This window comes from Phacochoerus africanus, chromosome 14 (assembly GCF_016906955.1).
Source record: "Phacochoerus africanus isolate WHEZ1 chromosome 14, ROS_Pafr_v1, whole genome shotgun sequence".
Lineage (NCBI taxonomy): Eukaryota > Metazoa > Chordata > Mammalia > Artiodactyla > Suidae > Phacochoerus > Phacochoerus africanus.
Window position 1 is genome coordinate 39616564 of NC_062557.1, and position 14766 is coordinate 39631329.

Genomic DNA, 14766 nt, shown 5'->3' on the forward strand with positions numbered 1-14766 from the left:
AGCTGCCAGCCTACACCACAGCCACAGCAACACCAGATCCTTAATCCACTGAGCAAGGCCAGGGATCAAACCCGCAACCTCATAGCTTCCAGTCAGATTCATTTCCACTGCACCACGATGGGAACTCCTACTGTGTCTTTCTTGTTAGCACTTACTTTTATCTGATATATTTTATGTTGTACTAATATACACATATTACATATACTTCTACCCTGTCCTTCAGAATAAAAGTTCCCTGAGAGCTATGATTTTTGTCTACACAGTGCCATATCCTCAGAGCCTGGTAAATAGCATGGGCTCAATAGTTATTTCCCGAGTTTATGAAGAAGGGTGGGATGTCAATAATCAAGAGAAAATAAAAGTGTATGTAAAGTTGTTCCAGAAGATATATATACTTCCAATGATGGAAAGAAACTTTCAGGTGAGCCCTGGTTAAAACCAGAGGGAACAATTTCCTAGACAAGTGAAGAGCACTTGCATTATCCAGGCAAGGAAGGATTCTTATCTACCACAATTAAAATATGCCAACTTTAGGAGTTCCCGTTCTGGCTCAGGGGTAACGAATCCAACTAGTATCCATGAGGACGTGAGCTGGGTCCCTGGCCTCACTCAGTGGGTTAAGGATCTGGCGTGTTCATGAGCTGGGAATTTCTATATGTTTCAGGTGAAGCCCTTTAAAAAAAAAAAATCAACTTTAATGAAGAGTCAACAATTTTTTAGAAGTAGTTTGCCTAGTACAGTGCCTCTATACACAAAGTGCTCAATAATAGCTGATAATTCCAATTCTCTGAACTAAAATGTGTGTGTGGGTAGATGAAATTTGGGAGTCAATATGTGATAGTCAAAGACAATCTGCAACACAAATGCAGTAACGGGCTGAGCAGAACAATCCAGGTGTGCCTTCCAAAATCTTCACACTGTCATGATTCTTCTATCTAACGGAAGACATCATATATTGCTGGCTCCAACACAGTTTCTCTAGTACTAAATTATAGGTATAGATCAGCTCAGTAACTGGTATCAAGTCACTTACTACGAACCTAAAAGAATGAAAATTTTGTCATTCCAATGAGATACTCAGTATCCTTTGTTTGCCAAATGGCTAGGAATTGCTATATGAGAGATGTGAGACCATGATGAGGGAGGTTTTAGCAGAGGGTTGTAACTGTACTGTTCAGAAAAAAAGAGAGAAAAATACCCATCTCCTCTTAGGAAGAGCTATTTGTGCATGGTTTACTCCACCACCTGAAATATTCCTAAATACAGTGAGAAAACAATTATCTATCCCACAAGCCACTGATTTTCTCAACATAACAGACACTTATTCTAATATAGACACTAGAACTTAACAAACCAGACAAGACACCCAGATTCTATATGGGAAAACAGACTGACCTCTGTGCCTCCCGGTCATCTTTAGGGTTGTAATTAGACAGGCAGTCCAGGATGAAAATCTGGCCCCATTCAGTGCATTCATTCAGGGCTGTAAGGAGCTTATTGATGTTCTGTGGATTCAGATCAAGTAAGTTGCTGTTTGGGTGAGATTCACTGATTTCAGATAATGCTGCTACAGCATTAGCCACCACCTGGAAAGAAGGAGAAATGACCTTGACTTACCAAGAACAGTACAACTATGGACAAATACTTAATCTTCTCTGGATTACTTCACAGATCTCAACTCATAACCATTCCTGAATATTTTTCCTAGTCAGTAAGAAACAAACTGCTTTCAAATATATATTAAACCACCAACTGTGGCACACATAGCTTCCTAGTGGTCAGGTAACCCAGAATTAAAACAATTCACATACTGAGGGTCATTCATTTACTATTAAAATATCAGTAATTTTTCTGGCTGCACCTGTGGCATGTAGAAGTTCCCAGGCTAGGGAATGAACTCAAGCCACAGCAGCAATCCAAGTCACTGCAATGACAATGCCAGGTCTTTAACCAGCTCTACAAGGGATCTCCCAATATAGTACCAATTTTAATAGTATTCAAAACTATCAACAGAATGAAGATATATGAACAGCTGTAAAAGCAGTGAAGTTTAAATATATGAAACATGCACATTAGGCCAAATAATTTTTTAGGTGTATGGGGTGCTTCGCTGTGGGATGAAGAGGTGATACAGGCAGGCATATCATAAGTCTTAGAGTAAGAAAATGTAAGCTTGAACATTCACTGTAACATGCTGTTTTGAGAACACTGTGAAATTCAGTTACCTCATCTGGAAAACTGGGAATAATTTAATTCACCCCACAGATTATCTTTAGTTTGAGTATAAAATCAGATGACCAGGGTGTAAGCGCTTTCTACAATGCCTCGTGCAAACCTAAGGTGGTAATATTACCGTAATTCATCAAGACTTAAGTTGCATAGTTTTTCACATTAATACCTCTGAAGTTGAGATATATTTTACAGTCAATGGCATGTCAGTTTAATAGGAAGTATTTTTCTTTCTAGGTAATACAGGAAACAATAGTCCATCTTAGATTCAATGGCATCTCAAAGGCATCCTTATGTTAGGCTGCATGATAAATGAAAAACTGCTACTGGAGTTGCTGCTGTTAGTGCAGTGGGTTAAGAATCTGACTGCAGCAGCCTGAACAGCTTTGTGCTATACAGTAGGTCCCCAATGGCCAATCATTCCATATACCTCAGTGTTCATATGCCAGTCCTGAAGCCCCAGTCCATCCCTCCCACTCCCCCTACCTGTCCCCTTTGCTAACTGTTAAGTTTTTCAAAGTCTGTGAGTCTGCTTCTGTTCTGCAAACAAGTTCATCTGTATCCTTTTTTTCAGATTCCACAAAACACACATGAAAAGATGCTCAACATCACTAATTATTAAAGAAACGCAAATCAACACTACTATGAGGTACCACCTTACAGCAGCTAGAATGGCCATCATCAAAAAGTCTAACAAAAAATAAATTTGGGGTATCATATTTTACTGATATTAGATCAATCAAGAAGGGTTATCTAGTCCACCTACCACATGGTAACATGCATGAAGTTCTTTTCTGAGTTAATTCTTGTTTGCCTTTGTTTCACTTTAGCGAAAATTTAAAGGCATGAAGAGTGAAATAAAAATCCCCTCCATCATCTCTGTGCTTTACATGCGGGGAAAAGATACTGTATTTCCCAAATACAATGCGCTTGATAGGCTGGATTATAGGATAAAGGATCAAAATGTCACACTGGAAGACCAGGTCTATTTTTTTTCTCTTGCTGGCAACACATGACCAATCATGGTTATTATCTGGTCCAAAACAAATGTTCTATCACAACTTATCCATTTATGCCAGTCAAATTCTTTTAATGTTTAAAAAAAAAAAAAAAGGAATTCCCACTGTGGCAATGAAAGGATCCAGCATTGTCTCTGCACTGGCTCAGACCACTGCTGGAGGGGGGGGTTTTCAACCCCTGGCCCAGCACAGTGGGTTAAGGATCCAGAGTTGCTGCTTCTGCAGCATAGGTCCCAGCTACTGCCTGGATTCAATCCTTTCCTGGAAACTTCCATATGCTGCCAGTGTGGGGTGCGGGGGGGAGTGAAATATAAGGTCTGTTAACAGGAAATGTAAAAGAAAAGGTGAGAGTTGGGGAATTAAAAAAAGCAATGGAGAAGAAAGAGAACAGGATCAGATGTTAGAATGAACAATTAGAATTCCTGTTATCGTCATAGGCAATTGGAAATAAAATCAAGCATATAATGCAGCTAATGAAGTCTATGTTCTGGTGGTAAAATAGGCAGTTTTCATTTATTATCACGTTAAAACAGAAAATAGAGAAAAGTAAACCTAATTAAAAGATCCAGAGAGCTCAGATTATAGGTTATGTTTAGAAAAGTAAGCACGGAGAAAACGGATCACTGCCAAAGGGTCAGTGAGCCAATGACTGACCAGAGGAGATGAGTCCCCAATAACAGAACTCTGCTGTTCCTCTAAAATTTCTTCTATTCTACGTTCCTACTTTCACCTCCTAATCTTCACATGCAGACTGCTAAGCTTTCAGAAACACTGAGGTAGGCCCCATAAAGAGCTGCTAAGTGCTCTCCTGGTCAGTGAGCCACACTTCTCTCATACTTTAACAGAAACTTAAAATGAGCCTGTCACACTGAATCTCAAGGAGACAAAGGCTGACTTCAAAACAGCAGCTGGGTGGTCAGGGTATGCATACAGGACAACTCTGACACTTGTCAGTGTTTATACTCTGTGTTTCTTTGGAATTTTGTATAGAACACAGTACATATATTACCTGGTTTTTTTAACAAACTTTAAAAATAACAAATTGAAACATGATTTATTTGCTCTTCCCAGAGATCCTTCTCCAAACATTAATTCGCTATCACAAAAGAAAAAAATCTGACGCTTGCAGTAGCTGCCCTGATTTACAAAGGTTACGGAGTTCCCATCGTGGCCCAGTGGTTAACAAATCTGACTAGGAACCCTGGGTTCGATCCCTGGCCTCACTCAGTGGGTTAAGGCTGCAGCATTGCCAGGAGCTATGGGGTAGGTCACAGATGCAGCTTGGATCCTGAGTTGGTGTGGCTTTGGTGTAGGCCGGCGGCTACAGCTCTGATTGGACCCCTGGCCTGGGAACCTCCATATGCCACAGGTGTGGCCCTAAAAATACAAAAAAAGACCAAAAAAAAAAAGTTTTCTCTTTCACTTGAACCAGCACTTTGAATTTGAATTAAGAGTAACGTGTGGAGTTCCTGTCGTGGAGCAGTGGTTAACAAATCCGACTAGGAACCATGAGGTTGCGGGTTCGATCCCTGGCCTTGCTCAGTGGGTTCAGGATCCGGTGTTGCTGTGAGCTCTGGTGTGGGTCGCAGATGCAGCTCGGATCCCACGCTGCTGAGCTCTGGCGTGGGCCGGTGGCTACAGCTCCAATTAGACCCCTAGCCTGGGAACCTTCATGTGCACAGGAGTGGCTCAAGAAAAGGCAAAAAGACAAAAAAAAAAGAGTAACGTGTTACATTTCCCCCCCTAGAAAATTGGCAGTTCTCTTAGGAAACACTGCCATGAAGAGAACAATGGCCTTTCAACTATTATCTCAGAAAAATCAGAGATCCTTTAGAAAGAGGTTTCTAAAGGAAGTTCTGCTTTATAAAAATGGATTTATAAACAGTGTTTAATTGAGTTTTCTCACCACAGGAGTTGATTTACAAAAAGCTGGCATCCAGGCTACAAAGGAACATAAACATAGCATCAAAAAAATTTTTTTTAAATTCACCTTGCCTCCCAATCATGGTAAATTCTGTTTTGGGGTATGCTGCAGCTAAACATTCCTCCTGCCCATCCCACTACCCCACAGACCTAATGTCATAAGTGCACTTTATAGATACAGATACTAAACATAAACACATACATACGAAAGTGTGTGTGTATAAATAAAATCACATTCAATCCTAGACACATCTTTCTCTGCTGTAAACACAGACTTCCCTTCAATTTGATAGTTCCTTATGGGCCCTTGGAGTCCAGTTAATGTTTTTTAAGGTAAGCAGTTTGCGTTTTACTTTTTGTATAAAAAGTACATACCTGAAAGTCTATACCTAATAGAGCTGGACAAAGAGCTAAAGACAGTAATAGCTAAAATCTACCGAACACTTACTAGGCCATTTATCCTCATAGCAACTCTAAGATAGCTGCTTTCAAAAGCCACCTATTATAGATATGGAAACAGGCTTTTAAAATGTATAAACAGGGTTAGAAAAATTCAGTGACTTGCTTGGCCAATATGGCCACAAAGAAAAAAGTGCTTGATTCACAATAGCCAAGAAATGAGAACAACCTAAATGTCTATGGACAGATGAATGGATTAAGAAGATGTGGTACATATAGACAATGGAATACTACTCTCAGCCATAAAAAGAACAAAAGAATGACATCTGCAACAACAAAGATGCAACTAGAGATTTTTAAGTGAAGTAAGTCAGAAACAGAAAAACAAATTCCTTAGGATATCTCATAGGAGGAATCTAAAATACGACACAAATGAACCTATCTACAAAACAGAAACAGACACAGAGAACAGACTTGTGGTTATCGGGGCAGGGGGGCAGTGGGATGAATGGGGAGTTTGGGGTTAGTAGATTTATACAAAGAGAAAAATGTATTCTCTTAATATACATATTTCTGAAATCACATCCTAGCAGCACTTAAAGAAGTAAGATTTACTATCTACCTATAAAATATGAATTACCAGTTACCTTTATCTTATACGCAGCAATTCTGAGGACATAAATTTGACCTCATTTTTTTTTTTCTTAAAAAGGAGCAAGCTGGAGCAGTGGGTATGGTTAGAATAAAATGATTCCATTAAAAAAAAAAAAAGAGCTCTAGAAGGAAATCTGGATATACACTGGGAGTGGAGTATCACAGACAGAAGCTCCTTTATGAGAAATTTCTCAAACATTTCCCCTTTGAATGATTTCTCTAATTTCATTCACTTTTAGAGCCTCAGAATCCAAGACAGACAGCACTCTCCAGTACACTGACCTCCTATTAACTAAATTACTATTTAGAAGACATTCATTTCTAGTAATGACTTTCCAGGTTACACACTCTGAAAAATGCTTCAGTTTTCCTGTTCAATCTACAATTATTTTGGCTGCTGCTCCTGAAGAACTGAATAAATTGAAAGCAGTGGAATAACTGACCAAAACTATTATAATAAATACACAGGTGAGGTGCAGACTTTCATCTTCCTGAAAGTCAGCAACAGTTTGGAATCTCACTTTCTCCGGCATAGAGTTGCCCCAAGTGACTCGATAAAGTACAGGGCATTTATTCTCAGCATGTTTCAGTTATTATCATCTCCTTAAGGATACAATGACTATTTGGTACCAGTTAATTTTCCTCCTCAAAAAAGTAAAACTTAGGGCTTATGCTTTAATCCAAGACACTGCCCAGAATGCCAACTAATAATATGCTGACTATATTACATGCTACAATGTTCTGTGTTTCCCCATCTTCTTCCCCACTATGAGAAAGCTCTGCACAATTACCTAACAGAATCAACACATTTCCATTATGCCAAGAAAGTCTGAATACATGGTAAAATATAATATTTAAAACTTAGACTCAATAAAACTCCTTACTTACTTAAGTGGCTTAAGATGTATTCTGATCAAATATAAATATTCTCAAAGCCAAAATACTACAAATAAATATCTACAAATAGTCAAAAGGCACGCCTAAGAATCAAAGAGTTACTTGGCCAACAGACCCTAAAATCACAGAAAAGCAAAGGACAACATAAACAAAACAAAAAATGTATTATCACACTGCTTAGTATCTTCCTTGTGAGTATAAGTAATCCCCTGGTAAATTAGAGCCTTGAGATTATTTGAAGAAGGACATTAAGAGGAGTTCTATGGCACAGCAGGCTAAGGATCCAGCCTTGTTGCTGGGGCACAGGTTCAACCTCTGGCTACGGAATTTCCAAGTGCTGCTAGTGCAGTCAAAATTTTTTTTAATTTAAAAAAATAGGAGTTCCCGTCGTGGCACAGTGGTTAACGAATCCGACTAGGAACCATGAGGTTGCGGGTTCGATCCCTGCCCTTGCTCAGTGGGTTAACGATCCGGCGTTGCCGTGAGCTGGGGTGTAGGCTGCAGATACAGCTCGGATCCTGCGTTGCTGTGGCTCTGGCGTAGGCTAGCGGCTGCAGCTCCGATTCGACCCCTAGCCCAGGAACCTCCATATGCCGCGGGAGCGGCCCAAGAAATGGCAAAAAAAAAAAAAAAAAAAAAAAAAAAAAAAGACAAAATAAGTAAATAAATAAATAAATAAAAGAGAGAGTTCCCGTTGTGGCTCAGTGGTTAACGAATCCAACTGGGAACCATGAGGTTGAGGGTTCGATCTTTGACCTCGCTCAGTGGGTTGAGGATCCAGCGTTGCTGTGAGCTGTGGTGTAGGTTGCAGACTCGGCTCAAGATCCCGTGTTGCTGCGGCTCTGGCATGTGGCTCTGGCATAGGCCGGCGGCTGCAGGTCCAATTCAACCCCTAGCCTGGGAACTTCTATATGCCACAGGTGTGACCCTAAAAAGAAATAAACAAGCAAAAAACAAACCCTATTAGTATTAACTGATAAAATAAAAACTGATGATTAAAATTTCTAAAGTGAGAATACATATAGAAAGATTTCTGCGGAGTTCCTGTCGTGGCTCAGTGGTTAACGGATCTGACTAGGAACCATGAAGTTGTGGGTTCAATCCCTGGCCTTGCTCAGTGGGTTAAGGATCTAGCGTTGCTGTGGCTCTGGCGTAGGCCGGTGGCTACAGCTCCGATTCGACCCCTAGCCTGAGAACCTGCATATGCCACGGGTAAGGCCCTCAAGTGACAAAAAAAAAGAAAAAAAAAATTTCTGCCAAGTTTATTATAAGGGAAAACAAAAATTATTTGCTTCCTCTATAACTTATTAGGCAGCTGCCCTAATAACAAAGCAGCCTCCAATGATTTCACTTAATACTCCAGTCCTGCAGAAATTAATAGTGGACCACCTTCAAGTACCAAACAGAACATCACTTACATGGGGAATTCAGACAGACTGAACAGGTTACCACCCCCTCTCGCTCTTACCCACTGTCTACCACATACAGACATTCTCACACATGCCTAAAATTCTACCAGCTCCGAAACTCCTTTACGGACAGTTGGCATGAAGAGCATTACACATTTCTAATTTCACGTCTGTGTAATATTTTACTTTTCCTAACTCTCTTATTTATTAATATTTGTTTAGGGATAACAGAAGTCGTATAACTAAAGTACTAAATTAAACGAGGTCTTTGGTAGACAACTTAACACAGCCCACAAGGACAACAAATATATCCTGACAAAAATCCTTCTCAAATTTTTTAAATGATCAGAGATATTTCATTTTTTAGTATTTAGCATCTCAAACTGACAACAAGCCAAAACACAACCTTCTAAAGCCTACATAAAAAATGACAACGATGGAAAGTACATCATGTTAGATCTGTTGCCCAAGGATAGCTGAGGTTTATTAAGAATTTATTATATCTCAGACATTATCTAAATTTTTAAAAAGTTATTCCTTCATGTTCAAAATAATCCAGTAAAACAGGCATTACTACTTCTATTTTTTACATATAAGGAAACTGAAGCTCATTTTAAATAACTTGTTCAAGGCTACCTTTCTAGGAAGCAGCCAAGCCAGGACTCTAAACAGCAGTCACTCTGGCCCTAAAGGCTACATGCTATTCCCATAATTCAAATGTTCACAACCCTAGCACTACTGATGTTTTGGGAGGGAAAAATTCTTTCCTGGAGGGGGCTCCCTGTGCTTTGCAGAATGTTTCAAATACCTGTGAACTCTACCTGTGACATCTACAAGATGTCAGTAGCATCCTTCCCATCAGCTGTGACAACCCAAAGTGTCTCCTGACACTGTCAAATGTCCTCTGGGGAGCAAAACCATCCCCAGTTGAGAACCACCGCCATCATCTTGTGTGGCTTCTACATGCTGGCTAGCACAGGGTTAAAACACACTTTTTCTAAGAAAAATGCTATTTTTCATAAAACAGCTTTCCAGAATACATTCCAATTAGAATAAGCTGGTATTTTAACTGGAACATTTGCTAAAAGCTGTATTGGGCCAAGTTCTGAGAGCATGCTGCTTGTGCAGAAAAACCAAGAAAAGAATTTTTTGTTTGTTTTTACTAATTCAGTAGTTTGTGCTCTGGCAGAGAGGACAGAGCAATGGAACAGGAGTACTCCCAGGGGCAGTTCTCAAAGAGTGACGGCAGCAGAACTGAGAAGGCTCAGAAGGCAAGATCAAAGGGGCAAAGGCCCTGAGCCAAAGGACTTAGGAGACTTGAGCTCACAAAACGCAAAGAACATCTGGTGGGGCTGTCAAGACAGTCTCTGGAGTGGCAGATTCTAGTGTAAACATGAACTCAAGTTGGATACCTCAAAACACCTCTGAGACCAAGAAAAACTATAGTGAGGAGAGAAAATCCTACTGTATGGGCAAAAAGCTAGAGAATAGTCACTATCATTCAAAAGTGTATCTTTCTTACAAATATAAATTTAGTGAGACAGAATATTCAAAATTCTGACATTTGTAAAGAACCATGGGAGCTATTTTCTTATCCCTCCAAAGTGCTTCCTCTTTCTGAAAACAGGTTTATTTTCAAATTAATGGACTAACAAAACTTTCATCTGAAAATAAATTTAGGAGTTCCCACCATGGTACTATAGGATCGGCAGTTTCAGGAGTGCTGGGACACAGGTTTGATCACCAGCCCAGCTCAGTGGGTTAAGGATCTGGCATCATGGCAGCTGCAGCATAGGTCACAGATGCAGCTCAGATCTGGTGTTGACATGGCTGTAGCACAGGCCTCAGCTGCAGCTCTGATTTGATCCCTGCCCCCGGGAACTTCCAGATGCTGCAGGTACGGCCGTTAAAAAAAAGAAAAAAAAAATTAGTCTTAATTCTCTCAGAAAAGACTTTACTATATGAATTCGTACATGTATCAAAGGGATCAGAACCTTTTAAGTTGATACTATAGCAAAAGGAGTTCCCGTTCGTAGCTCTGCGGTTAATGAATCTGACTAGCATCCATGAAGACGCAGGTTCAACCCCTGGCCTTGCTCAGCGGGTTAAGGGTCTGGCATTGACATGAGCTGTGGTGCACATTGCAGATGTGGCTCGGATCCAGCATTGCTGTGGCTGCAGCATAGGCCAGCAGCTACAGCTCCAATTCAACCCCTAGCCTGGGAAAAGGTATGGCCCTAAAAAGAAAAAAGATATTGTAGCAATAATGTTAACCTTTGCCTAATGTCTACTTCATAATTACAGTAGCAACAGCCATCATCTCGTGAACTCTCATGACCCAGCCACTTTAATAGATGCCTTTTATGCAACAGTTCAATTAATACTCCCAACAATGCTCTAAGATGGTATCTCTCATTCTAAGAAGAGGTTAAGCTAGGACCTAACAGAGTGAGAATTTCTTTTTACTTCAAACTCTCTTTTCTCTTTCAAATAATATTTCACTGAAAGTCAGCTTTAACTAAAATATAAAATGGTAAAACTACTACAGGAAAATGAAGTGTGTGAGATTCCCCCCTCCCCATGAACGAGAGGAAATTAAAATTTAATAAAGTCCTATTCCTTATGGCAAAGTATACTACCCAGAAACAACCTGAGGGTCAATGTAACCTTAAGAGTACTCAGAACTTTAGCGACATTTTACTCTCTGATTTCAAAGTCATTTCTTGAGATGTTCTGGTGCTTTTACATCTAGGATGCCCTTAGAAGAAAACTACTAAGGTAGAACCCCCTGGAAGCATGAATTCCTTTTGCAAGAGGTTCTGATATTTGCTGGTACAGTGCTGCCACCATGTGGAGTAACTTCGGAAAAAGTGCAACAAAATTCCCCCTCAAGAGGAGTAAAACAGGACTCATATCCATCATCAAAGCAAGAGGATTCAGGAGTTCCCGCTGTGGCTCAGTGGTTAACGAACCTGACTAAGAACCATGAGGACACAAGTTTGATCCCTGACCTCGCTCAGTGGGTTGGGGCTCTGGCATCGCCGTGAGCTGTGGTGTAGGTCGCAGACGAGGCTTGGATCTCTTGTTGCTGTGGCTCTGGAGCAGGCCAGCAGCTACAGCTCCAATTCAATCCCTAGCCTGGGAACCTCCGTATGCTGAGGGAGTGGCCCAAGAAATGGCAAAAAGACAAAAAAAAAAAAAAAGCAAGAGGATTCAGAGGATTTATTGTAATAGTTCTAGATAACTAAGGCCTTTATTTGTTCAAAATTTTAAACATTCTAAGAAAATGAAATAGTTCTAAACATGTATGTGCATATATGCATTTAAATTCTACTGTACGAGTTCCCCCCATGGCTCAGCAGTAACAAACCCAACTAGTATCCATAAGGACATGGGTTCGATCTGCGACTGGAACTGCGGCTCTGATTTGACCCCTAGCCTGGGAACTTCCAAATGCTGTGATACAGCCCTAAAAAGACCCCCCCCCCAAAAAAAGGATAAAGAATGTTAAAAATAATAATAACAATAAAATAAATTCTATCATATATTACATACCCCCAAGAAGCCAAGAAGTATTGGAACTCAGAACAAGGTTAGAACTCTGGCTAGATAACCACTAGCTATACAACTCTGGGAATATTCTTTAGCCTCCCCTAGTGTACATTTCTTTTTTTTTAATCTTGTCTTTTCTAGGGCCACTCCCGTGGCATGTGGAGGTTCCCAGGCTAGGGGTCTAATCGGAGCTGTAGCCACTGGCCTACACCAGAGCCATAGCAACGTGGGATCCGAGCCGTGTCTGCGACCAACACCACAACTCACGGCAACACCAGATCCTTAACCCACTGAGCAAGGACAGGGATCAAACCTGCAACCTCATGGTTCCTAGTCGGATTTGTTCACCACTGAGCCACGACAGGAACTCCTAATTTTGAATATGTTTGAAAATTCCCATAATGAAAAATAACTAAATGGCATACATATACTCTTGAATACTATGGACTATTCAAAAACCAGGTTATTATAATGAAAACTTTGAATAAATGAGATATATTATAATGGCTTGTTCCAAAATTGCCCCAACCTCTCAAGTGATCTGGATAAAGATCTCTAAGTGCTACTTGGGTGCCAAAAAAAAGCCTTTAGTAAACCCACAGTTAGTTCCTTACCAATGACCACCTAATTTTATAGGTTCTGCTTTAAAAATTTTACACTGGGAGTTCCCGTCGTGGCGCAGTGGTTAACGAATCCGACTAGGAACCATGAGGTTGCGGGTTCGGTCCCTGCCCTTGCTCAGTGGGTTAACGATCCGGCATTGCCGTGAGCTGTGGTGTAGGTTGCAGATGCGGCTCGGATCCCGCGTTGCTGTGGCTCTGGCGTAGGCCGGTGGCTACAGCTCCGATTAGACCCCTAGCCTGGGAACCTCCACATGCCACGGGAGTGGCCCAAAAAAATAGCAAAAAGACCAAAAAAAAAAAAACTTTTACACTGAAGATTCCTTTTTCTCCCTGAACTGGAATTGCATGGAGTAAGTTAGAACCCATTCTTACCTCACTCCACTCCACATTCACAGCCCCACAGAAAATTTTCAATGTTTCCAAAGGGTACACGAGATCTGCTCATCTGGATGCCCAAAACTTAGGAAGTGAAGCCCAAATATTTTCCATCTTCTCATTTGTTCTCAAAACATTTCGGACATTTGCTCAAAATAACAGTGAATCAAAATCAATGGCAAAAACACAACTTAGTAACAGCTAAATTTTCTAAAAATAGATATTACTGCCTTATAGAATTGTTTCTTTACAGAATTTTTTTTTTTTTTTTTTGTCTTTTTAGGGCCACATCCACAGCACATGGAAGTTCCCAGGCCAGGGGTCAAATTGGAACTGTAGCTACTGGCCTAAACCACAGCCACTGCAATGCCAGATTCGAGCAGTGTCTGCAACCTATACCACAGCTCATGGCAATGCCAGATTCTTAACCCACTGAGTGAGGCCAGGGATCAACCCGAGTCCTCATGATACTAGTCTGATACTAGTCAGGTTTGTTATCGCTAAGCCACAAGGGGAACTCCTCTTTATGTAATTTTAAAAAGGTGACACAGCGCTGCTTGAGGGAAAAAGGTAGGGTTGAATCTTCTAATACTGGTGGTAATTACACCCTGTTAAAAGTCACGGTTTATGCGCATACACACCGGTATTGCCTCTGTGCCTAGCAAGTAGCTATAGGATTTCTAATGGTAGTTAGTACCACAGCAACTTTAAAAAACTATAGCTTGCTTCATCCTTTGACCTAGACACCAAATTTGAAAGATAATAAATAGAAGCCAAGGCTACCCAAAGAGTAAGATGAACCATTTGAGCAGGTTATTTTTCAAGTGAAACCCAAGGCCTACCTCATGGCAAATTCCAATTCTCTAATTCAAAAAGTTCAACAGTGAAGTATTCCGAGGCTACCCACTGAATAGCTCAATGTTATTCACCTCCAAGAGAAGTATGCATTAGGAAAAAGGGGAGAGACAGTGACTCAATTCCTCCATCTTCTCAGTAATGATACTTAATGACCAATCACTCAATTCAAATGATCTTCAGTTACTAGCAGAGCCAACGTACCACTTTGAGACTTGCTCCATTCACTATACAGCCAAATTTTAAATGTCAATAGGAGAAATAAAAAAGGTCCCAAACATTAAGGATTAGGTTCTGACTGCCAAACATTCACAAAATAATCAGGTTGGCTATAAAAAATTGTCCTAGGAGTTCCCACTGTGGCTCAGTGGTAATGAATCCAACAAGTATCCATGAAGCTGCAGGTTCAATCCCTGGCCCCCACTCATTGGGTTAAGGATCTGGCATCGTGTGGTGTAGGTTGCAGACACAGCTCAGATCTCGCATTGCTGTAGCTGCAGTGTAGGCTGTCAGCTACAGCTCCGATTTGACCCCTAGCCTGGGAACTTCCATATACCCTGGACGTGGCCCCCACCAAAAAAAAAAAACCAAAAAACAAAAAACAACCAAAAAAAAAGAGAATTGTCTTAGTACTCTGTAGAAGAATGGACTATAATAATTAAGCAATAAAGATAACTTTGATTCAGTTGTATTCACACACCACCACAAATATCCATCTGAAAAAATCTTTTTAAAAACTGATATAAACTTAAGGTAAAACTTCTTTAAGACAATAATGAAAGAAATTTGTTTCTGAACAAATAGAGGAGTAAGTATGATACAAAGATTTGC

General features: G+C 40.4%; 1 protein-coding gene across 3 annotated transcripts in view; it reads right to left on the reverse strand.

The window, feature by feature from the left end:
* The window catches only part of AP2B1 (adaptor related protein complex 2 subunit beta 1), a 129343-nt gene that overhangs the window by 85816 nt on the left and 28761 nt on the right, over positions 1–14766 (reverse strand). For all 3 annotated transcript variants that reach the window (XM_047758915.1, XM_047758916.1, XM_047758913.1), the window contains exon 6: positions 1396–1586. In XM_047758915.1, the coding sequence (XP_047614871.1) occupies positions 1396–1586 (191 nt within the window). The remainder of the gene's footprint in view (positions 1–1395; positions 1587–14766) is intronic.